This window comes from Narcine bancroftii, chromosome 1, assembly GCF_036971445.1.
Source record: "Narcine bancroftii isolate sNarBan1 chromosome 1, sNarBan1.hap1, whole genome shotgun sequence".
NCBI lineage: Eukaryota > Metazoa > Chordata > Chondrichthyes > Torpediniformes > Narcinidae > Narcine > Narcine bancroftii.
Genome location: NC_091469.1, coordinates 11,815,288 through 11,840,837, shown reverse-complemented (window position 1 = coordinate 11,840,837; position 25,550 = coordinate 11,815,288). Strand labels below are relative to the sequence as shown.

The 25,550-nt window shown below is 41.9% G+C and overlaps 1 protein-coding gene across 1 annotated transcript in view; it reads right to left on the bottom strand.

The window, feature by feature from the left end:
- Positions 1-911: 911 nt before the first annotated feature.
- rcl1 (RNA terminal phosphate cyclase-like 1) overlaps positions 912-25,550 on the bottom strand; it is a 56,711-nt gene continuing 32,072 nt past the window's right edge. The window contains exons 4-9 of the mRNA XM_069920538.1: positions 22,213-22,287; positions 17,627-17,751; positions 15,391-15,516; positions 7,749-7,905; positions 5,650-5,753; positions 912-2,238 (exon numbers count right to left, since the gene is read on the bottom strand). Coding sequence (XP_069776639.1) covers positions 2,091-2,238; positions 5,650-5,753; positions 7,749-7,905; positions 15,391-15,516; positions 17,627-17,751; positions 22,213-22,287 — 735 coding nt within the window. The 3' untranslated portion in view covers positions 912-2,090. The remainder of the gene's footprint in view (positions 2,239-5,649; positions 5,754-7,748; positions 7,906-15,390; positions 15,517-17,626; positions 17,752-22,212; positions 22,288-25,550) is intronic.

The following is a 25,550-nucleotide window of genomic DNA, read 5'->3' as shown; positions in this document are numbered from 1 at the left end:
TGAAAGAAGGCGAAGAAGGAGTAGACATAAAAAGAGTTATAAAATGATGGATCCCACAGATGTTGGGAGTGGAAGAATTCCAGAAGAAATAGAAATTGAGAGAACCCACACAGCATTGGCACCAAAGCCACAACTACATCAGAAACCACGCTCCATACTACTAAAGCTATTATGATACACAACGAGAGAGAAAATATTGGAACTGGCAATGAAAAAAGTGAAAGAAAATAAAGAACCATTGGAGTACAATGGGAATTTTTTTTTAAAAATCCAGATATCAGCTTTGAACTGTTAAAGAAATGAAAGGAGGTTAATTTGGAAAAAATGGCACTGTAGAAAAAAGGTTATAACTTTGTGTTGCGACATCCAGCATTGTTGAAGGTATTCATTCTTGATGGGCAAAACAGACTGTTTTCAGATCCAGAAGAAGCTCATCACTTTGAAGATCGATTGCCAAATAAGCAATAAGAAATATTAAATATTAAAAGGACTGTTAAGATAATGTATATAAATAAGTTGGAAAATTAATAGTTTGAACATAGATGTTTAAGGCTTTTAAAAAAAAAAAAGGGCTTTGCTATATTTTTAAGAATAATATAGTGTTTTCTTTGCAGGATGGTTGGGAAAGGGGGAGGATCTACCCACTGCGAAATCTGTTGATGCTTGCGGTCAGTATCGCAACCCAGGTAGAAAATGGAGTTGTGGTTGTCTTGCGAGGTGGCATGGACAACTCAGTACAAGGGGAGTTAATGTTTTTTTTAAACCTACATTATGGGAGGTAGGGAGGAAGGGGGAAAAAAGAAAATGAAAATATCACTATATATTTTAATGATGAATATTTGTATATATATTGTTATTGATATATTTACAGTAAAGTGATAAATAAAAATATATAAAAATCTAAAGGTCAGGAATTTTATTGCAAAATGTACTTTATCACTCAGCTTTATTATAAAAATATAATTTAGTAAAGTTAAGTCAAAACATTATCCTCATTTTAAGATTAGGGTAGGAGAAATTAGAATGATTTGTACAAAAAGGAAGGTTAAGCAAAATGATACAAGTTTAAACTTTCACAGTTCAAGTTGCACATACCAAGTTGTTCCTCCCTTGAGGTTGGAAAGTTAAAGGTGAAATCATAGGATTAAATGGCTCAAAGTTGATAAAACACAACTATTTCTTCCAATCGTGTTCAGAGAAGGGAGATGGCTTTCACAGGAGACATAGCAGAAAGAATTTCTCCCCAGAATAGTTTTTTTTTTTAAAAAAAATCATCATCTCCAATTCCTCCCTCCTAACTTGGCCTTCCCCTTCAAATTCCCAAATTGAGAAAGTAGTTGTTAAAAAATAAGCCTGATTTTTTTTTTGTGTCTGTGTGTGGGTAACAGTATTAGGATACATGATGCTGTGTCAAGTACAGAGGATTAAGGTGCATGGTTGAAAGACCTGTTCTTCTTCCCAGGTCCCTCAGAGTTTGAAATGCATCCTAGCCAATAAAGTATACCTGAAGTGATCCAGCATATTCCTCCCAAAGTCCAGATACCCCATTTTTTGTAATGAAGACCCGGCGAGTGTTCGGTCTCCTCTTTGAGATCTTTGGCTTGGCTTCGCGGACGAAGATTTATGGAGGGGGTAAAAAGTCCACATCAGCTGCAGGCTCTTTGAGATAGTTGTATGGAATATACACATTTCTCATTTGACTATCTTATCTAAGTGACTACACCTCCAACAGTGTGGTACTCTTTGAGCAGAACACTGGTACCAAGCTGCATTATGTATTGCAAGTCATCGCAGTGAACTCAAAATAAACATTTGGAGAGCTTTCCCTTAATGGCAAGTACAGTATTATGCAAAACACTCTCCTGGTAGGACTTACAACTGCTTTAAAAATATTTGACGTGGAGCTTTGGTTTAAAATCTGTCACAAGTTATTGAGCACTTAAGTTTTGTATAAACAAAAAAGGAAAGTATTGTCACTTTCGGAGATTTTGTTAGAACACAACTTTTATCATGTATGAAATTTTAGAAGAATTTCTCATCTTTTATTAAAAAAATAACTAAACATACATTAAATGTGACAGAAGTCATTCCTATGTGACGACCTTGTTGATGTTAGAAAAGCCAACTCCAATACAGGTCATTAATACTTTCTCCCCTCCTTTCCTTTCTTCCTTGGGCTGGATTTCAATCTTGAACATTACATGGAAGAAGCTCTTCAGATGACGCAGAAACTCGATCCTGAAAAATAAGTTAGAAATTTCAAGAATGTTATTTCTCTATTTATCTTGTTAGCTCAGGATAAATATAATCTCAGCATTTCGTCCAACTGATTTATTGGATGGCTTGTGAGCATACTTAGAACCATGTAAAATGAACATCCCAAATAAGCAATTCAAGTGAAATGAGTTTAATAAGTCAACATTAAGGGGAAAAAAAATTCATTTAGCAACCTCTCCTTAACTTTAGGTCGTCATTCTAAGTAAATGTTTAAAATTTAAAATGAGTTGATGGAAGGACTCTGAGTCAGGCTGCAAATGTAGAGGGAAATGGAGTTGATGTTAAGTCCAGACTCTTCATCAAGATTTCACACAGAATTTTGACCCGAAAGATCAACTCACCATTTCCACCCCCCACCCCCAAAGTGGTTCATCAATGTTTCTTTTACTGGAAGTATCTATTAAGTAAAACAATATTAATGAAGCAGGGCTTCCTTTGCCCAGAAGTCAATGGTTCCTTATCCCAGTACCTGCTGCTGGTTCTGGTGTGACCATGGGTGTAGTCTTGTTAGAACCCTGAAGCACTTCAGTATCCCTGCAAACCCCAGCCTCATTATCATGGACACAATGTTTGAAAGTGCCTCACCAACATTTTCAGTGAGACTTGAAAGATTTTAATTGTTAGAGAAAAATTAATAATGTATTACTTTGAAAGCACTAAGAAAAAAAACCTACACATTAATACAAAACAACTTAATGTATGGAAACTAACTTCATAAAACAAATATCTACATCTGCAGCCAGATTCACCCACACATTTGAATGAGGCTGCTACACATGTTCAAAATGAGTGGGCAGGCTTCTCACCCTCGATGTGGGACAGCCTGCAGATAGTTACTCTACTTCAATGAGGCAGCACTGGATCAGCCATGGGGCCACAGGAACCTCAACAAGTTCAGGCCAGTGCCAGCAATAGAAACCTGAATTTTCCTGTATTTCCACAGCAGCGGAAAATAACCACTTCTCAGAGCAAACCACATAAACCAAACATGCTTTACCCCACATTTTTGAGACAAAAGGTCAGAAGTCTGTAAAAATAAACAGAAGCCTCATGTCTGACAAGCACCATAAAAATTTTTAAATGTTTTTTTTAAATAAACAGATGCCTCATCCCAGACAAGCATCATAAGTTTTTTTTAAATAAAACAGATGTTCCAGTACAGTGATGAGGATTAAATTATCAAAGTTGTACTTCTCACATGATAAGCAATGAATTTCTCACTTCTAACTGGTGAACCTGAAGTAGGAACCAAACCACTTGTGGGGAAATAAAGTCTTTGCAGCCAAACATGGAAAGTGATAGTGGAATTCGGAATCAGAAGACCGACTTTAGATGGATATACTTCATTAGAACCTGGAATAAAGAGCAAGATTACCTCCTTGTGGGGCCTAGCAAAGAAAATCCAAGCCAATGGGGAAGTTGCAAAAACTCAGCAAGAATGGACCACAGACATTACTGTTTTCCTTTATTGACAGAGGGTTAGAATTCATCATCAGTGAGCTAACTGGAGGTATGTATGCAGTCCTGGCCACATCATAGGCAGGTTAGGAAAGGACCAGGCAGACGAAAGGTTTAAAAATACTGTGGGCTGGAAGAGTTCAGTTATACAGAAATCCTGTCTCTGTTTTGGTTGCAACTTACCACAGATGCAAAGATGAAGGGAGATTTAACACTAGTGTCTAAAATTTACGGGGGCTGAATAGGGCAATAAGAAATTTCAATTCCTCTTAGCAAAGGTTCATAATTAAGGGCAGTGATTTAAAGTTATAAATAGAAAGATTAGAGAATAAAATAAAAATATTCTTCCTCAAATCTGAAACTCAGTAAAGGCAGGAAACAAAATTGAATGAGAACTTTATTCTGTGACATTTCTCCCCACCTCCCCAGGCAACTGGCCAATTTCCTTTTGCAACTTACTACTGAGAAAGGGAAGGAAAGGTGGCAGAGTGGTGAGCAGTAATGCTGAATGGCTTTTCCAAAGAATCACTACCTACAAGCCATGAGCTGAAGAGGCTTTATTAATGAAAGTGCCTGTCTGCAATGTTGGTAAAGGTGTCAGGCAAAGTTGCATTTCAAAGCATGAATTCTGTTTTGCACTGGCATGTTTTCAATGATATAATGGAAAAACAAGATCAAAGGAATCTATAGCACAGACAGCAGACATATGGTTCAACTGATTCTTCGAAACCAATTCACAAATGTGCTAGAGAAACTTAACAGTTCATACAACATCCATAGGATGTAATGGATAACCACCGTTTCAGGACTGAGCCCTTTAAAATACAAGAAACTTGAATAAAGGGGTGGGGGGGGCGAGGGGAGAGGGAGGAAGGGGCAGGGGGAGAAGTACAGGCTAACAGTTAGATACAGATGAGAGAATAGAAGAGAAAAAAGCTGAAGTGATATGAGGAGAGGGTAGCTCAAAGAGGAGAAGGAAGGGAAGGGCGTGGGGAGCTGGAGGAAAGGAGAGAGGGAGACTCAGGGGAGGAGTTTAACAGATAATGGAAAAGTCATGTTTCTTGCTCAAGCCTGAAGGGTTGGTTACCCTTTACTTCCAAGAGATGTCCCACGATGTGCTGAATTTCTACAGCACATTTGAGTCTGCACTTTCCTGTTTAACCCCGAGTTCTTTGTAAAGCAACCTGATTATCAACACTGTCCATCGTTCTGTGCAATGTTCTTCTGCAACTCTTGCAAAGATTTATCCACTTCCCTCTCACAAGTTACTATTGATCCTATTTAAACCTCCCTCTCAAGTAGTGCATTCTCATTCATAATATGTCACTGGAAAGACAGTTCATTTCCCTTCTGGCCTTTGTTGGGTTCACTGCACATCAGTATTTATTTCAGTGAACTAGGTTCCTTAAGAAAATGTGGCACCACATTTCGCCGCTTTGTAAAAATTTCTGCACATCACTTTGTGATCCAGAAATTTGATATTTCCAGTGGGTGGAATTGCCCAGACCATTGACCATTATCACAAACCTAGAGCATTTGGCAATTCTGTTGTTTTGTCACAACCTCAGAAGAGCTCAGAGATTCAGAAACCCACAAACTCAGACGAGAGACAGCAGACATTAATAGAAGCCTACCACATTACATTCTGAGGTGAGAGGGGAAATCACTCTCCAGGATCAGCACTCTGTTGATGGCACTGTCACTTTTCAGTTATCACAGTACTGTACCTCTTGAAGAAACAGCACCGGTACCATGATAACTGAAAAAGAACAGTTCACATCTCTGGATGTTCAGGTCTCCAGCCAGGCGGATATTTTGAAAGCCTAAACAACGAGGAAACAGCAGAGGCAAACCAGTGCTCTGCACAAAGAACACTACTGTATCATACACAGGCATCATTAGGCATTCACTTACGTGTAAGGGGAGAGTGGACCCATCTGAACTTTTGAAACATCCTGTTGCCCAAGGGCCATAAACAGTAGAGCCAGGCTCTGATTTACTGAATCCACACATCCACCCTATATACAGTGGAAAAAATAATAACTAGTCACAAACAACCAACGTTATCCTAGAAAGAAATGTAAAATCAAAGTGATACACAGAATGCAGTGCTTTCTACAGAAAAGACACCACATTAAAACTGAAGTCAAACTTAAAAAGGTTGGTTGAAACAAACTTTTGCTTTCAGAATTGTTTGCTGGTGGCATCTATTCCATAGATATTAACCATCATACAGTGCAATAATAGAAGTCAACATGTCACCTATCATTGAGGCAGCATTGCTTTATTAAAGTATCTACACTTAGGGGAAACCTTAAATCCAGGCAGAGGTTATAGACACCAATACACATTTTCAAGTTGCTCCCAATTCCAAGTTTACCTGCCCAACTGGTTGCTAAATCACATTTCATACACAGCACCTCAGATGAAGTTGAACGCCTACTGAAAATCTACAGCTGTGGCCACACCAATGTACTTGGTTTCCCCTCGTTGTTTAGGTAGTAACCGATTAGTTACTAATTTACCTACTAATATTGCTAATATAAACACTACTAATATCCTCTACAATTGCCAAATGCTGTTGAATATTAGAGCCTCTGTCTTGGTTCGTCTTCAAGTTGCAGACATCCGGACTTGGATGTTTATCACTGTTCTTACATTGTCCTTCCCGCCCATGCAGTGGTTCAAGAAATTCCCTAACTACCACCATCAGGGATAGGCAAGCAGTACACACCTTGTCTTCCCAAAAAGTGAATTAATAGAAAAAATTATTGTGAAAGGGTTACTACAAGTGTTCTGTGCATGGATAACTCATCTCAACAGTGGGAAGTCTGTCAAAGCCCTCTTGAATTTTAGGGGGGGGGAAAAAAAATCAGCTGAAAGCAGAGATATCCAATTCCTTTGTCAGAATTTAGTTTCAGGACCATGAGGCTACAACCTCTCATCCATTCATCACCCAGGTGAGGCAAATGGAAACATAAATGGTTGAAGTTACGAATTCAGCTCAAAAAATTGCCATCTTCTAAATTGAAACAGTCTTTGGATGTCACATGAAGAAGTTCGCTATTACCTTAGGTTGTAATACCAGTACTGAAACTGGTTTTCAACCAACCAGCAAGAGTAGGATATAAACTGAAAGGGGGGGTGGGGGATGGGGAGGGGGAAAAGAGACCCCTTCCTCCCTCCTCTCCTCTGCCCATCTTTTTGCTTTTGCTCATACCTTGGCAAAGGGCTCAGGCCTGAAATGTTGCTTACCTTTTATCTCCTATAAATGCTGCATTACTTGACAAGTTTCTCCAGCACTTTTCACTTTTCCTTTGATTGATACGCAATAACATATTAAAAATGTAAGATACATGATATGCTTCAACTTTTGTCTGCTGTAAGACAGAGTCATCATGAGCAATGCCCAGCACTCCTTACACTACGAGAAAGAGAAGTAAAAGAGAGTCCCTTCAGAGACTATGAGTGGATACACCTCAAGCACTCTCGTAGACTCGACAGCCGCAAAGATTTCTATTCAATCCATCGGCAACCAGAGCTCCTGATACAAACCTCTTATATGCAGGAAGCCTCCACTATCTGAAGTCCTTTGCAAGCCCTTCTTGCCCTCAGCAGTCTCTTGAATCCTAGTTCCGATACCCGGTTCCCATGAGCTGTTCTCCATCAGTGCACAGGCTAGTGTGCATCCTTCAACTGCAAATCACCAACAGTCCACAATTGTAGTGCAATCTACTTTATATATTGCACTTCAATCACAGCATCTGCAAACTTTCCTGTTTAACTTCAGAGACCAAACTTTATTGGCTGATTGTGAGCTAAAAGCTTGATCTGATATCATATACTTATTTTCCATTGCTGAACATGACCTGCTGAACTCAGAAGATCAAGTTGCAGCAATGGGAGAAAAAGAATGGCAAATCACTATTTTCCTTTCAAATATTTAGCACTCACTTCCTTCCTGAATGTCAATTCTGAAATAAGGGCTCAAAGCATTTTGAGAAGAAACTTACTCTATAAATTTCTTCTAAGAGTAGTTTTGCACAGTTCATCCCAAGGTCCTCAGGCAAGACAGGCAATCCTTGGCCAGAAGGATTGGAAACCAGCTCTGCACTTAGAAACGTTCCATTTGTTGTTTCTGCCACCAAAGACAAGCCAAATCCAGGAGACCTAAAATAGAATCACATTCGCATCAGTTTAGAAATATCAGACGACATTCCACACTTCAGCACATAAACTCTACCAGAACATCAAGACAAGAGAGACAAACTTCAAGGAAAAAAAATCCTTTATAGCGGTAGCTACTAAGGGAAGTGAAATGAGGAGACTACACACTGTAAGTCGCTTGCACTTCCAACGGGTTATTTTTGAAAAGCCTTAAGGTGGCCCGCAGGTCCTGCCTATGCACAGGCGGTGACATCACAAAGCAGCCAAGTGCGTGCGCGCGGTTCATTTGAGCACGAGAGATGCTCTCGACGGCACCATCTTAATGCGGCTGCTCTGTTGCCGCGGCTGTAACAGTGTGGAGCTGGTTTGCCTGCATCTGTGCGTCACCACACAACCCCCCCCCCCCCCCACAACCAGCTATAGCGTTCCGTTATCCCTGAGCGCAGTGGGGATGGACCTTTGGGAGGTCGTCCCCAGTGCTTGGGTTGTGCTGGCATAACCAGCTGGCTGAGGTAGAGATGTGCAGGCTTCAGCCAGTCGGAATAGTTCCTCTCTGCCCCCAATGTCCAGCATGAAGGTTTTGCCTGTGCTGCGTAGGACTTTGTACAGGCCTCATAGGGTCATGGGGGCGGGGGGCGGGGGTCCATGGCGGGCGAAAACAAAGTCTGTGTTTAATGTCCTAAAAAATGGACGCGGGCCGGTGCCTATGGTGTGAGAGGGTGCGAAGGAGGCTAACCTCTCCCGTAGTTTCTGTAACACTGCTCTCTCCTTGGCTTCTGAGACTTGGAATGGTGGGAAGAATTCACCTGGTAGGATTAATGGGGCGCCGTACACCAATTCCACAGAGGAGGCCTGAAGTTCTTCTTTGGGTGCAGTTTGGATGTCCAGGAGGACCCAGGGGAACTTATCCACCCAGCTGAGGCCGGTTAAATGGGCCATGAGAGCTGACATGTTAGACAAGGCTGTTGGATTGTGGGCGGAAGTGTGGTGCAGCTTAATGCCCAGAAGAGTTGCTTGCTGTGACCACAGTGCCGATATAATCTGTGCCCCCCTGTTGGTGGCAATATGAGCTGGTATCCAAACCTCACAATCCAATGCGTGACCAGTGCCCTGGCGCAGAAATCAGTGGAAGTATCTTAATGGGACGACTTCTGGCCATCTTGTGGTGCGGTATACCACCATTAGCAGGTACCAGGCGTCCCAGGAGACAGGTAGCGGGCCCATGATGTCAACATGTATATGCTCAAACCGCCTTTTCGGAGGGTCAAACTGATGGATGGGGGTCTTGAAATGTTTTTGGACCGAGAGGTCTGGCCCTGGGTGCAATTGTGAGCCAGTTGGACAACTTGCTTTCTCAGGCCTTGTCATACGAACCTGTCCACCACCATGCGGGTTGTGGTCTTTATGGACGGGTGGGCGAGGTCGTGGACAGCCTGGAAAACCTGGTGCCTCCATTGCATCTGGGCATGGTGAGCCAGTGGAAACATCGCACAGCAGTGTGTTGGAGCTGCCCGACAGGCCGATGTCTTCGAAGTGGAGCCAGTGATAGCTGTGCAGAAAACCTGCAATTCCACGTCCTCTTTATGGGCTTGCGCCAGCTAGGAGTAGTCCTTCCCAGGGGACAAGGTTTGGATGGTGGATCAAGAGAGGGTGTCGGCCACAACATCGTCCTTACCAGAGAGGTGCCAAATGGTGGTGGTGAACTCCGACATGTACAATAGGTGGCATTGCTGGTGCAGTGACCAGGGATCCTTGACCATAGAGAAGACATGAGTGAGGGGCTTGTGGTCGGTAAAAACAGTGAACGGCCTGCCCTCCAGAAAATAGTGGAAATGTCTAATGGCAAGGAAGAGTGCTAGGAGCTCCCTGTCAAACGCACTGTATTCAAGCTTCGGGGGGGCATGGATGGCAGCTGAAAAAGGCTAACTGCCTCCACTGACCTTTGACGGACTGTTCGAGGACTCCCCCAATGACTGATACGTCAACGGTGAGAGCCGTGGGCACATCTAATCTGGGGTGCACCAGCAAGGTGGCATTAGCCAGGCTGTTCTTAGTTGCGGTGAAAGCCACATTGGCCTCCCTTGTCCAATCTAGGATCTTGCATTTGGTAGACGTCATGGCGAACAGAGGTCATATGATGCGTGCTGCCCAGCCAGGCTGTTCTTAGTTGCGGTGAAAGCCACGTTGGCCTCCTCTGTCCAAGCTAGGATCTTGCATTTGGCAGATGTCATGGCGAACAGAGGTCATATGATGCGTGCTGCCCAGCCAGGCTGTTCTTAGTTGTGGTGAAAGCCACGTTGGCCTCCTCTGTCCAAGCTAGGATCTTGCATTTGGCAGACATCATGGCGAACAGAGGTCACATGATGCGTGCTGCCCCTGGGATGAAGTGGTTGTAGAAATTAACCATCCCAGTGAATTCCTGGAGGCCTTTGAGGGTGTTAGGGTGGGCAAACTGGTGTATAGCTGTGACTTTTTCCATTGGTGTTGCCCCGTTTGTGGTGATAGTATAGCCCAGGAATTGCATGGAGTTTTTCCCAAACTAGCACTTTGCCAAGTTGACCATGAGGCCAAAGTCGGACAGGGCCTGTGGAGATGATCTTTGTGCTCTTCATGGTCCTTGCTGGCAATGAGTAGGTCATCCAGGTAGATGAACACAAAGTCCAAGTCTCTGTGCACCATGTCCATCAAGCACTGGAAGGTTTGCGCTGCGTTCTTGAGGCCAAATGGCATGCGGAGGAATTCAAAGAGTCCGAATGGGGTGATGATGGCCGTCTTTCCAATGTCGTCCGGGTGGACAGGAATCTGGTGATAGCTACACACTAGATTGACCTGAGAAAACCTTTGCGCCATGCAGGTTGGCCGTGAAGGATTGGGTAGCGGTCGGGCATGGTGGAGTCATTTAGGCGGTGGCAATCTCCGCAGGTCCGCCACCCACCTGAGGACTTCGGGACCATGCGAAGTGGAGACACCCACGGACTGTCAGACCTGCGGACTACACCCAACTCTTGCATCCAAGAAAATTCTTCTTTGGCCAATTGCAGTTTATCCGGGAGAAGCCTCCTGGCTTTGGCGTGGAGTGAGAGGCCTTGGGTCAGGATGTGGTGTTGCCCCCAGTGTTGTGGCATAGTGAAAGTAAACTGCAGCCTGAGGATGGATGGAAATTCATCCAGGATGTGACTGTAATGGAAGATTTAAACCGTGTTTTTTACTTTTGCAACCTTTGCTTCTCCAAGGCTGAGAACCTGCTTGTTTTTTTTTAGAATCAGCAGACACAAGCTAAATTCCACCGAGGGGCCAGAGATGCAGTTATCTGACGAAAGGACATCTGTTTACCAAGAACATTTAATCTTCATGCTTGTTTTGGTCACAGACTGTCAGAGGCCTAGCCTTGATGCAAAATAAACCATTGTATTCAAAGTGATAAGCTGAAAATTACGTTATTCGATAGAAGCCTAGGCATGCTAGCTTGCTCACTTATCTTTCTTACTGTGCTGGGAATAGGTGCTTGGGTAAGCAGTTTTTGGGTAATATAAGCCATGGTCACGCTGCTGAAGTTTGAGACTCTCCGAGAGGTGGCAACTTCTCTCAGCAAGAAGAACTTCTAGAGTCCAGCCAACATCCCAGTCAGGGGAGGTGGAGAAGCTGCTACCAGCACCCCGACAGCCTACTACAAGTGTGTGGTCGTTGCCTCGCTTTGGCAGTTGGGACCACTCCAGGCGTTGATAAATATAATTGTGAAGGGCTTGCATATTGTAGTTCGATATCAGCTTTAGAATTTGTAATAAAGATTTGTATAAACTGAAGTGCTCTCAGCATGTGTGTCTATTTTCTTTCGGTAGCTCAAACACTGTGACCAATCTAAAACGAACAAAGTGAGAGGTACAAGTTTACCCAGGACAGTGACTGACTCGTCTTTTGGGGCACTCACCGTGGCCACACTTGCGTTGCGAGCATTGGTTGCTTTAAGTTTGACGGGTTTGGAATGTCTGAGCATGGACCAGGTGTTTGGCCTTCACGTCCACCAGCAGGCTGTACAGTCATAGAAAATCTGTGCCGAGGAGTGATGTGTCCACAGCAGCTAGTGTGAAATTTCACCAGAAGTTTTCTCTGCCAAGTTGTATTTGGACATTGCATGCCTAAGGTCTTGATGGTGGTGTTATTTTCTGCCTGGAGGGTGGGACCTCATGAGCACGTTCATGTCTCCAGGGCGGTTGGCGGGATGACACGGAGTTCAGCAACTGTTTCGACCAGGAACCGCCGGTCACTAGCCTTGTTGGTGACGTGCAATAGGTTATTGGTGTGGCCAGTCGCTGTAGCCATTAGCAGCACCTGGCCTGGGTGTTTTCCAAAAACAAGCAGGGCTGCCTGCATCTTCACGCTTGTGCCCCCCAACGTTCATGATAAAAACACCAGTTAGTGTTTGGTGCCTCTGCTGGTTTGTGGGGGAATGGTTGTGCTCAGTTTGGATGGGGTCAGGTCTGTTGAGCCAGGTGGGGATGAGTCAACTGGTTCATGGCAGACTCGTTTTCACGTTTCGTGCACCACAGAACGTCTGCTCTGGCCACGACCTTGCGTCAGTCTGCAAAATCTTCGTCTGCCAACAGCAGTTGTATGTTGATTGGCATTGGTTCCAGGAAAGCCTCCTCAAACATGAGACACTGCTTGTGGCCCTCTGCTAGTGCAAGCATCTCATCCATAAGGGCAGATGGTGCTCTGTCACCTAAGCCACCTATGCGCATGAGCCTAGCAGCATGGTGTCGCCTGGACAGGCCGAAAGATTCAGGAGTTTCTTGAGGGCTGGGTTTTTACCTTCCTCCGGATGGTCGTGTACAAGGTCATCCACCTTGGCTGTAGTCTCTTGGTCTAGGGAGCTGACGACATGGTAAAAAATTGTCGAGTCGGAGAAAATCTACCTGAGGTGAAATTGCACTTCTGCTTGCCTGAACCAAGTGTATGGGCGAAGCATCCAGAAGGTTGGCAATTTCATAGCCACTGCATTGACTGCTGCAGCGTCCATGATGTAGAGTCCAGAATCATCTGGGCTCGTTAGCATCACCAATTGTAGTGGTAGCTACTAAGGGAAGTGAAGTAAGGAGACTACACACTGTAAGTCGCTTGCACTTCCAATGGTTTATTTTTGAAAAGCCCACACTGTGCCTTATAAAGCGGTCTGCAAGTCCTGCCCACGTGTGGGCGGTGACATCACAACACAGCTGAGTGCACATGCGTGACTTGTTTGAGCACGAGAGAAGATGAGCTTGACTGCATGATCTTGACGCGGCTGCTCTGCTGCCGTGGCCGAAACAGTGCGGAATCTGTTCGCCTGCATCTCAAAGTGCGCCGCCACAATTTCATCTTCATGTGGCATATTCAGTCATGATGCCTCAAGAACACATGCATAAATTTATGCTTTGATGGCATTCTTATTTTAAAGACTTAGAATGGTTTAATACAATATTAGCTACAGAATCAAAAACCCAATTCTACATGACCCACTTTTCTTTTATATGGTACCAGGTCACCTCAGGACATGTTCACTTGCTCAGATAAGGATCACAAGTTAGAGTGCCTCTTTATTATTATAAATAAAACAGGTAAGACAAGATAGCAGGGATTTCCTCCTACATTGGACTACTTTCAATTTCATCATCTCTATTCTAAAAATCTTAGCAAGTTGGCTAATGAAAGAGTTATGGACCAACAGTGTTGGTGGTTGACAGAGATTACAAAATCTGGCTTGAATTGTAAATGGAGTTCTGGTCTGATTGAATTTAAGCCAATGAACTCAGTGAAAGGACCAATATTCTGAGGCAAAAAAATCTACCCATTTTGGGTAACATGCTGCCAAAGTATAAATAATGGAAAAAAAAGTTACAACCACATTATTAAACATCTATCACACAACATGAGAGAAGAATTGATTGTAACGGATAAATGGAAGAGGTACAGGTATTCAGCAAATTAGACAGCATGTGAAGCAGGAACAAAACATTATTATCGAGCAGCACAGATGAGATTCCTTGCTTCTTTACTTAAAAATGTAAAACCAGCATGGGTTAACATAGAACTAAATAAAATTGGAGAAATCAGAAGAATTTATATACAGTGGGAATCAAAATTGTTGGTCGCTGAGAAAGATACACTGTTATTGAAGCATTTACTCAAGGTTTGGAATAAAATGAATCAAGATATTGGTGCAGGGCCTTTATTACCCAAAATGCTCTTGATTAATCCTCTTTTGGTCTTTTTAAGAAATAATCAGTTCTTAAGTACATGGTATTGTAAAGGAATTGTTAATGTGGAAGACTGCTATGAGATGTTTTAGATGTGGTGAGGATGTGGATCTTCCATACATTCAACATGATCTTGTCCAAATGTGAGACTCTTGGGTATCTTGTAAGTAATTTTCTAAAAGTTCTAAAATTTACGTTAAATCCTGATCTGTTTTTATGTTAAATCCTGATCTGTTTTTATTAGGAAATATTGATGGTACAACTCCTAAACTGAAATTATTAATCTAATTTTTTTTAATTAGCACTAGCAGGTGCGAGAAAATGAACTCCAATTACTTGGAAATAAGGTGGCATGCTGAAATTCAAAGTTGTATCTCTTTGGAAAAAATTATTTATAACATAAATATTCTATGTTTTAACAAATTTGGTGCCCGTATACTCAGGTAATGGGATTAAATTTATAGTGATATCCTTTTTACCCCTCTGATCCTGCACTACATGACATCTCTCTCTGCAATTCATGATTCTTTATTACTTTTTCTTTTTCTATATTTTTATTTTTCAATTTGTATTTTTTACTCTCTTTTTGGGTGGGAAGGAGGGGTTTTGGGTTGGCTTGAAAACCATTATCTAGGTAATCAATTTGTCCCTTTTTTGATATCTGTATACTATAATAATTGTAGTTACTGCATGTATGGAGAATTAAAATATTCAAAAAATATTCACTGCTTCAGGTTAATGGCCTATAATACGCGCCTGCATAGGGCGGCACGGTTGGCTTTTACAGGGCCAAGCAATCGGGATTCGAATCCTGCACTGTAAGGAGTTTCTGTGTGGGTTTCCCCCGAGGGCTCCAGTTTCCTCCCACCATTCGAAATGTACCAAGGGTGTAGGTTAATTGGGTGTAAATTGGACAGCACAGACTCACGGGGTCGAAATGGCTTGTTACCGTGCTGTATGTCTAAATTTAAATTTTTTTAAACATTAATTTAAAAATAAAGATCATTGATCTAAAGTGTTAAGTTAATTTCTCTCTCCACAAATGTTACTTGGCCTGCTATGCATTGCAGAATTTTCAGTTTATATTTCAGAGTTCCAGCATTTATATTTTTTAAAAACACAATGTTAAATTTAGTTTGAAGCTTCAAATGCACTGCCAATAATCCAAGCATTTTAGTTCTGCCATGCACCACATTTCAACAAAAGTGATGGAAGTATTTTGATGCACATTTTCAAAACAAAGAGATTGACTCACTTTCCTGAATTTGCCCCCTTCATATGGTCAGTATAGATGTAGATATCTGGTAGGAACTTATTTAAAATGCTTCTGGCTGAATCAACAATTCTGTTGACCATCTGTGGAGACACCCTGGCAGAGTACCTGCAGTTCTCAATGAAGGAAATTTATATGGCAGCACATTCAAACCAGCTCACAAGTGGTTATAACTTCAATTCATTTTGGATGATAAAACTTCACCCACACAAGTAGAGTAATTCATTGTTCAAACACTATTTTAAAAAAGTACTTGTGAAATAAAACTTTGCTCACTCTCCATTTTACATTTTCTGCCTTGTGTGCACCCAATAGACTGCTTCCACAAAGAATACAAACGTAATAAGCTTGCATATTGTGGGTTAAAATTTTCTTCCTTGGATTATCTCTGAACTTCTTACTCCTTTCCATAAACCTGATTATAGACATCTCTGCTATCCACAACAGCAATGCCTCCCTTCATTTTGTACACCATTTTTTTTCAGGCCCCTACTCCCCCCCACCCCCTCCCCTTGCTCCATCCTGGTGAATTGCTTCCACATCTTCAGAACAATTCAAGAAGATAACCAAAACTGACCTCACCAATGTTTTCTAAAGTTGTACCATGTTTCACACCCCAGCAAATGAAGGTTAGTATCCTATATGCATTCTTTACCCCCATCTACCTTCACTGCCACCTTCATGGATCTTTGGACGTACACCAAATGCTTGGTTCCTAATTATCTCTACACTCTACAGTTCATTGAATACTTCCAATCCTTATTTGACCTTCTAAAATACATCACTTCACACTTATCAGAATTAAATTTTATCTGCCATCGCTCTGCCAATTTACCAACTGATCAATACCTTTCTGTAACATGAGACTATTTTCCCAATCACCACCAATTTTCCATTTCTGAGAATCAGAATGGCTCCAAGTAATCACAGTGCCTGCAGACTTCTGTGTTTTTCTGTTAAAAAGATAAATAGGCCTGAAAATAAATTTTTCTGGTCAAAGTTTTACAGCATGGAAAAAGCTTCTTCAGCTTGAACCACCATGGCTATCTATTGTCTACCTAAGCTAGTCCCACTTGCCTGCATTGAGCCTGTATCCCTCTACACCTTTCTCAATCATGTACCTGTCAATTTTTTTAAATATAAATATGGCAATTGTACCACCTCTTTTACTTCCAATGGAAGCTTGTTCCAATATACCCACCATCCTGTGTGAAAAATGTGCCACTCAGGTCCCTTTCAAATCTTTCCCGTCACCTTAAACCTGTGTTTGAGACTTCAATCTCTGGGTAAAAAGACTGTGACTTTATCTATGCCCCTGATAATTTTATAAACCTCTATAAGGTCTTTCATCAGCCTACAACACTCTAGGATAACAAATCCCAGCCAGTGCATCGTCTCCTTACAGACTGCCAGTCCCAGGAACATCTTCGTGAATCTTCTCAACACTCTTTCCAGCTTAATAGCATCTTTTTTATCTGGGTGACCAGAACTGCCAATAAAACACCTAGTGTGTTCTCACCAACATATTGTACAGTTGTAATATGACATGTTCTGACTAATATACAAAACTCCTCCTTCACTACCCTGTCTACCTTCTGTCAGCACTTTCAAGGAACTATGTATATATACGATGGGGTTCCTCTGTTCTACAAGATTCTCCAGGGCCTGTTATTTACTGTTCAAGTCCTGCCCTCGTTTAACTTGCTTAATTGAAACATCTCCCACTTGTCGCAGTTAAATTCTATCAGCAATTCTTTGGCATCTTTTCCAGTAAGGCTGAGAATTTGTCATTTACATAGATACAATGTACAAATGCACTGAGACTCTTCTCGCTTGCAACAGCTGCACAGGTATGTAAAAGTTCCATCAAGATCCTGATGCAATCTCAGAAAACATTCTTCATAGTTCACTGTACTGCCAATTTTGAGGTCATCCACAAATTTTCTAAGCATGTTGACTAAATTGTCAGTGGAAGACAAACAGCAGATCCAACACTGATCCCGGAGGCACTGGTCACAGACCTCCAATTTGAATAACATCCCGACTACCACCCTCCGTCTCCTACCATCAAACCAATTCTGTATCCAATTGTCCAGTTGAACCTTCCAGACCAGCTTACCTTGTGGGACCTTTCACTTCCTTTCCCTCAAAAGCATCAACCCCAAATAAAGAGAAAAAAACAGGTTCTGAATAAACCAAATGCTTTGTGAAAGGATACGCAACACCTCTAATCCGCTTTATTTTGCCGGAGTCTATTAACTGAATGGGCTTTAAAAATCTTCGCACTGGGCACGAGAAGATGATTTCTCCTCCTCCAGCCGGAGGCATGCCTCTCCGGACTATCTGTTCAAGCAAGCAATAGAACAGATTTAATAAATTACAAGCATCTTGGGTAACACCATGTTTAAAAAACATTTTCTCTCACTTAACTCTGAATAGTAATACTGTAACACCCTGGCATCCGGCACCTATGGGGATTGGTAGATACCAGTTAAGTGTATTTTCCATTCGCTTGAGACTTACTCTTACAATCCCTAACTAATACACCTGCATTAAGAATAAACAGTTTAAAAGACAAAATACCATACCTACACTGAACAAACTTCACTAACATTAATTTCAACTTTATTTTCAGTCACATTCTTTGAAAACATTTAACCATCGCTGCATCTGCCAAAAAGATGAACAATAACATTATAGATAATTAAACTCCCCCACCCCCCAACCACATTTACAGATAAAGCTTCTGACCAGAGCAACTCATACTAAGCAGGGATAAGGAGGCACTTTGAGTCGCCCCAATGGCAAACGGCATCAACCAGCTCTTCATCCTGGGCAACGCCAGTGCTGTTTCACACTACTTTATTCAAACAGTTGCTACGAGCAAGGCACTCCGCTAGTTGAATATTTGGTCCCATCTTCACCAAAAGCTTATGTTACTTCAGAGAACATTTACTTTTACAATTTTAAACTTGCATATTTTCCCTATTATTTATGCTCAACTATTTTAATTTTTACAATTTATTTTCCTTGATTTTTTTTGGCAGTTACTTGAGGCTGCTGGTTGCTTGAATTCCACATACCAGGGGTTTTACTGTTCAAGGATTATAACAGTGATATTAAAGAAATAATGTTTAATATACTATTTTACACTAGTGTAATAACACTCTGATTATCCATTTGGGCAAGTTATTAAGAGGGAAAAGTCATTGTATTTATGGCCTATGACAAGGTCCTACATGGTAGATTAGTCTAGATTCTCGAGAAGATTACGTCAAGGGACCCAAGGGGCCTGTTGGATTCAAACAGGTTCATTTGAAATTTGACAACTCAGTGGGTTGAGCAGCTTCAGTGGAAGAAAAAGAATTGTTCTGAGCCAGAATCCTCCATTAAGACTCAGACTTGACGAGGGCTCCATCCCAAAACAATGACCATTCTTTTTCTATTGCTGACGCTGCTTGACCTGCTGACTTCCTCCAGCAGATTTTTTTTGTTGCTCTCGATTAGAGCATCAACAGTTTGTATTTTAGCATCGTTATATCAGGAGATGGTTCATATCCTATCAACATAGTATACTCCCTTTTAAGTTTAGCATTGTAAAAAGCAGCCTCTTGTACTTAATATACAACAGTCTCCAAGATCTATTGATGTGGCTTAACACAAAAGTGCTGGAGAATCCTCTGCTAACGCAGCATCCAAATGAAGCAAAAGGCAGTCCATGCTTTGAGCCTGAAACACAAAAGTCTGCAGACACTGTGAAGGTAGTAAAAACACAATACTGCTGGAGAAACTCAGCAGGTCATTCAGCCTCCACAAGAGATAAAGATATATAACCAAATTTTGGCTTAGGCTTGAAACATTGGTTATATATTTTTACCTCCTATGCTTCCTGTGTGACCTGTTGAGTTCTTCCAGCATTTTTGTGGGTTTTTTTTTTACAATATTTCAGCCTTTGTCAGGAAAAACAGGGAGATAACTGAATAAAAAGGTGAGAGAAAGGGTAGTGGGGGAGGAGGAAGCAAGGAGGGAAGAAGAGGGAAGAGCACAGACTAATAGATAAAAGACCCTTTTTTGGTCTCTCCCCCTATCACTTCTCACCTTTATTATCTTTTATCTGTGCTCCTTATACTTCCTTTAACCCCCACCCACTACCCCGCCAAACATTTTTATTTGGGAATCTAAATGTTTTTCTAGATTCCTGGCTCAGGCCCAAAATGTTGACTTCTTTTACTACCCATTGATGCTAGGTGACCTGCTGAGTTTTGCTAACACATTTGAGTATTACACTTGACCCCAGCATCTCCATGTTTTCTGGTTTAACTCCACTGACGAGGCGATATCCAGAACAGTATTAATTTAAAATATCAAGCAGAATGTCCCACAAACTCTCACAGCACACCTAATCCAATGGATTTTTTTTTAACAACTTTGGTTAAAAACATCCTTTATATGTGAAAATAACCAAAGGCACTCTACATTTTTTATAGGTAAATGCTGCACAAGATCAGTGCTCATAATTAACACTATTCATCATCTGTTGTGGTAGAAAATTAACCCTTCAATAATTTCCAATTGCTGTTTCAATCTGTCGTAGATCAATGTACATTAAATTGTACAACAGATACAAAAAGAACACCACCAGGAAGTCACCAACACATCTCTGCAATTTCCACCACAAGACACATCTTCCCCTCTTCACCTTCCGTGGGGACTGCTCCTTCTGGGACTCCCTCGTCCACTCACCCCTTTCCACTAATCGCCCCCTCAGTATCTACAAGAATTGTCACACTTGTGCCCACAGCTCTTTCATCACCACCATTCAGGGCCCCAAACAGTCCTTCCAAGTGAAACAGTATTGTGAGTCAGCAGGGGTCATCAACTGCATCCAGTGCTCCCATTATGGTCTTCTCTACATCGATGAGACTGGACACAAACTGGGAGATTGTTTTGTTGAGCACTTTCACTCTGTCCTCTGCAATAATGGGACCACCCAGTGACAAACAAATTAAATTCCACATCCCATTCTAACGACATGCCTGTCCTCGCCTCATGTACTGCCAAACCGAGGCCACTGCAAATTGGAGGAACAGGTTCTTGTCATCCAATTGTACATACACGCAATCTGATGACTTAGTGTATCACTAGACCATAGTGCATAGATACACACAAAGTATACCAACACACAAACAGCACATATAGAAAACAACCCAAAATAAATGTATAAAAATAATTTATAACGACACCTAATATTCCATCTGAGCATTCTCTAACCAGATGGAATTAACATTTATTTCTCCAGTTTCTGTTAGGCCCCTCCCTGTCTCTCTCTCTCTCTCTCTCTCTCTCTTCTGTCTCATTTCCTTCAGCTCTCCAACTCCATCCCTCTCTAGTCATTGGGCTACCTCCCTCCCTACACCATCACCTCAGTTTTTACCCCCTCTTCTGCTGTCCCATCCACATTCACCCATTGCCAAGGCCGATAACTACCTGGACTACACGTCCTTACACCCTGTCCCCTGCAAGGACTCCATCCCTTTCTCTCAATTTCTCCATCTCCGCCCCATCTGCTCCCAAGATGAGATCTTTCAGTCCAGAGCCTCTGAAATGTCTGCCTTCTTCCACACATGTGGCTTCCCCTCCACCACTATTAACTTGGCCCTCACCTGCATCTCCTCCATTTCCCCGCTGATCAGCCCTAGCCCTCCCTGCCCCTAGAAACAATAAACACAGAATCCCCCTCTTCCTCACCTATCACCCCACCAACCTCTACATCCAACACATTATCCGCTGAAATTTCCAGAACTTACTACAGGACCCCACCACCAGACACATTTTTCCTTCTCCTCCCCTTTTAGCCTTCTGTAGCGATCGCTCCCTCAGTGACTCCCTTGGCACTCTTCCCTCCTCACCTGGCACCTTCTACTGTGGTGGTAGGAGATTTAATACCTGCATCCACATTTCCTCCCTCACCACGGTCTGATGTCCAAAGCAGACCTTTCAGGTGAAGCAACACTTCACTTGTACCCCCAAAAAACTAGTTTACTGCATCCAGTGCACCCTCTGTGGCCTTCTCTACGTCAGAGAGACTGGTCGCAGATTAGGAGATCGCTTCACCTAGCACCTCCTCTCTGTCCGCAACAAAAGTGACCTCCCCATAGCCAACCATCTCAATTCTGAATCACTCTCAAGCTCACATGCATGTCCATGGCCTTTCACACTACCCAACCCTAACCACCCACAGATCAACATCTCATTTGTCATCTGTGCACCCTCCAACCCAGGGCATGAACAATGAGTTCACTGCATTCCACTATTCAGCTTGCTTCCCCCCTCCCACCCACTTTTACTAGTCATTCCAGTTCCTACTTCCTTTCTCTCTCTACCTAGCCTAGACTCCCTCCACCTCCATCTATCATCCCCCACCCTTTTGTTCAGACTTCTCTAACATCCCCCCACACCTTGATGAAGGGCTCAAACCTGAAACGTTGGTGCTGTATCTTTACCTTTGCTACATAAAGGCACTGTTGAACCTGCTGAATTTCTCCAGCATTTGTGTTTTTTTTCAAATAACCATGGTGTCAACACAATCTTGTGTTTTACCCCCCATTTCCAAGGTCTGTGCTTCTCCCCGTACCCCTTCTTTGCTCCTCCCCACACCATTTTATTCATGTGCCTGCCTGATTTCTGCTCATACCCTGAAGAAGGGCTCAGGTCCAAAACATTGGTTAATATACCTTTGCTTCTGATGGATGCTTTTAAGTTTCTCCACCACTTTAATGTGTTGGATTGGGAAGCATTTCTTACCTTCAGGTCAAGATCTTCACCATCTATGCCAAATCTCTTCATTAGTGGCAGAGCTGTCACTTTAAGGGTGTCCACCTGAGAGTCGAGGAATAATTGCAGTGAAATTAAAATTATAAAAGCAATCTATACCTACACATAGTAATGCCCCAGGTAGCATGTTCCATACACATCAGAAATTCAAATGGTACATTGAAAAAAATCTCCTCTTTTGCCACTGATTGCTGAATTTAAAAAAAAAACAAAATTTTTTTTTTTTTTTAAAAAGCCAAATCTAATTTTAAATGATCCGGAGATATCCTTTGGCATTCATAATACTGCATCAAGGACCAAAGTACTAGTACATTTCCAAATTTAAGAAGATCATGTATACACATTCCTTCATTTATACTAAAATTTGGTTATCATTTTTTGATCATCTGTGTAACCAACAAATGCATTTTTGCCTCATTTCTCGTCATTCAACAACAATGCTAGGTAATTAATGAAAAGATTTATATAGACCAGGGGTATCAAACTCAAATTCACAGAGGGCCAAAATTAAAAACTTGGACTAAGTCGTGGGCCAAACTAAATATTTATTGAAAATTTTCAACATCTGCATGTTTTCTCTTCTTTCAACATATGTAATGTTAAACTTTTTCTTATTAAAATAAATGCTTAATAATAGTTTTGGTTAAACTCTTTCCAGAAGAAGCATTAACAAATGAGAAATAAAATATTCAATAAATAATATTTCTCTATAGCCTTTAAGCTCCTTTTAAATGTATTTTTTTTTAAAGGCCAACAAGTCAAAAAAATAACAACTTGCTTCAATGACAAACAGGTTTGTCTTTTAAAATGATGAACATATAGTCTGCCTCCCACCTGTCTTGAAAGGTCCTGTTTTCTGTCTTTCGTTTGGCCATTTTTCGTAAGGGGTTTATTACCTGTGAGTTGGGTGACAGGTCACAGATGCTAATGAAAGTAAAGAGAGGAGGTGGGGGCGATTAGCGCGGCCCCAATGCATTTGCAAAGCATTCTGGGATTTGTAGTATTAGCTGTGCATGCGCTATACTGGCACGGCGGCCAGCGGGCCAGCTCTAATATATATTTGATATGATCTTGCAGGCCAAATATAATTATATCACGGGCCAAATTTGGCCCGCGGGCCTGAGTTTGACATGTGTGATATAGAGTATACATCTATTCCACACACAGGCAATAGATTATAATTATATGGCGCCTGTCACAGTAATCCTTCACAGGCACTTTGCTAGTTTGTGATTGATGACAGTTTGTAATGAGCAAAACCACATTTAGGATAGGTGAGAAATGTTTGGTCAAAAGAGGCTGATTTTAAAAACTATCTTAAAGAGAGGTGAAAAAAGATGCCTCAAAAGGGAATTCGAGTTTCAAGACCAGATGGCTAAAAGCACGGCGAACTAAGGAGCAATGACAGAAATTTACAGATGGTCACAGTTGGGGAATGCAGAGTGCTCGAGTGATGGCAGGAGTTGTAGAGAAAGACAGGCTATGGAGAGGTGACACATTTAAAACAAAAAGACTAATTTTTCATATCTGCATGACTGGCAGGGCCAGTGATCATCCCCAATTTCCTTAATAAGGTTGTAATGAACTGCTACCTTTCTTAGTCCTGCTTTTGGATCAAAAATGTTCCAACAATGACGAAGCCCCAACATTGTATTCCCAAGTCAGGATAGCATGCCACAGAGGTGGTGGTGTACTCTTCCTGTGCCATTCCCACTGGTAAAAATTGTGGGTTTGGGAGGTGCTATTAGAATAGTCTGGAGAAGTGGCTCCAGCATAAATTATTGATGGCACACACCATTTATTGTGCACTCGAGGTGGTAACTGTGAATGCTTCAGGTGTTTCAAGGGATGCCCACGAATCAGGCTGCTATGAGCAACTCGAGTTTCTGGCACTGCCCTCTTCCAAGTGGAGATTATTCATGTTCCTGACCTGTATCTTGTGAATGGTGGAAAGACCTTACAAGATCAGGAACTTAACCCCTCATTGGAAGATACTCTAGTTTGGCCTGCTCCTATAATTGTGGTGTTTGTGACTGAGCCAGTCTGGTTTCTAGTCAATGGGGATCCTGATGGTATTGAAGATGGAGACATTATGAATGTCAAGGATTGTTCGCTTGATTTTCTGGTTGAAATGATTGTTACCTGGCATGCTTGAATCATGAAAGTTATTTGCCAATCATCACCTGAATGTTGTTCAGGCTTTGCTGCACAGGCTGCTTCATCTGCAGAGTGTTGTGGCATCCTCACTGCTTAAGATGGAAGGATGGTCAGTGAACCAAGTGAAGACACAAGCTTGAAGCATTGGCCCAGGATTTCTGCAGTGATATCCTGGGCTGGGATAAATTAACCTCAACGACCACAGTTGTCTTCTTTTCTGCAAGGTGTGACAAATGCTAAGTTGTTTTCTATTTGATCCCTATTGACTTCAGTTTTACCTAGACACCAATGCCTCATTTTATCAAATGGTCCCACAACGTTGAGGGCAGAAACACACATCTTTCCTTCGGCATTTAGTCCATGTTTGGATGATCAGGTCAAAAGCAAAATGAATCTGGGAAAAGCTCACTAGGCATCAGTGAGCAGCCTAAGGGTGAGAGAGCACCTTTTTTTGGCATTATTATTAACATCTTCCATCACTTGCTTGATGACGGAGAGTGGATAGATGGGCAATCATTAGCGAGTCTGGGTTTGTCCTGTGTTGTGTGAGCATGACACATGAAAGCAATTGTCCGCATTGTCCAGTGTTGCACTGGAAGTGCTTGGCTAGAAACACAGCTAGTTCTGCATTACAGGCCTTCAATCCGAGAGCTGGGATGTTGTCTGATCTCTCAGCCTTGGTTATATTGGTAAATTTTGATATCATGTCGATTGAAATGTTGACTGGAGGTTTGTTTCTGCAACATGGGATCCAAGAAGCCACGCTGAATCATCTGAAATAAAGTTTGATAATCTGGTATGTCGGGTGGTTTGGCATTTGTGTCACACTTGATATACCAAGCTGTCCTCATCCTTAGACCATTGGCCAGTATGGCAGATCTACAGATACTGAGCCAACATTACTGAAACACAAGAGGCCCATTTCCCACATTTCTGTCTGCTCAATAGGGCTGAGTTTTCTATAATCCATTTAACTTCCTTAAGTTGGTATCGCATTTCTATTAAAAAAGTTAAATAAATGTTGGGCGGAATGCAAGGATGATTAAATGGTCAAAAAGCCCAAAATCCAAAAAAGTCCCAAGGATGCTGGATTATTGTATTTTTACTGTATCCATATTTCTGGCTGAACCTAGAGCAATCACATCCATCCT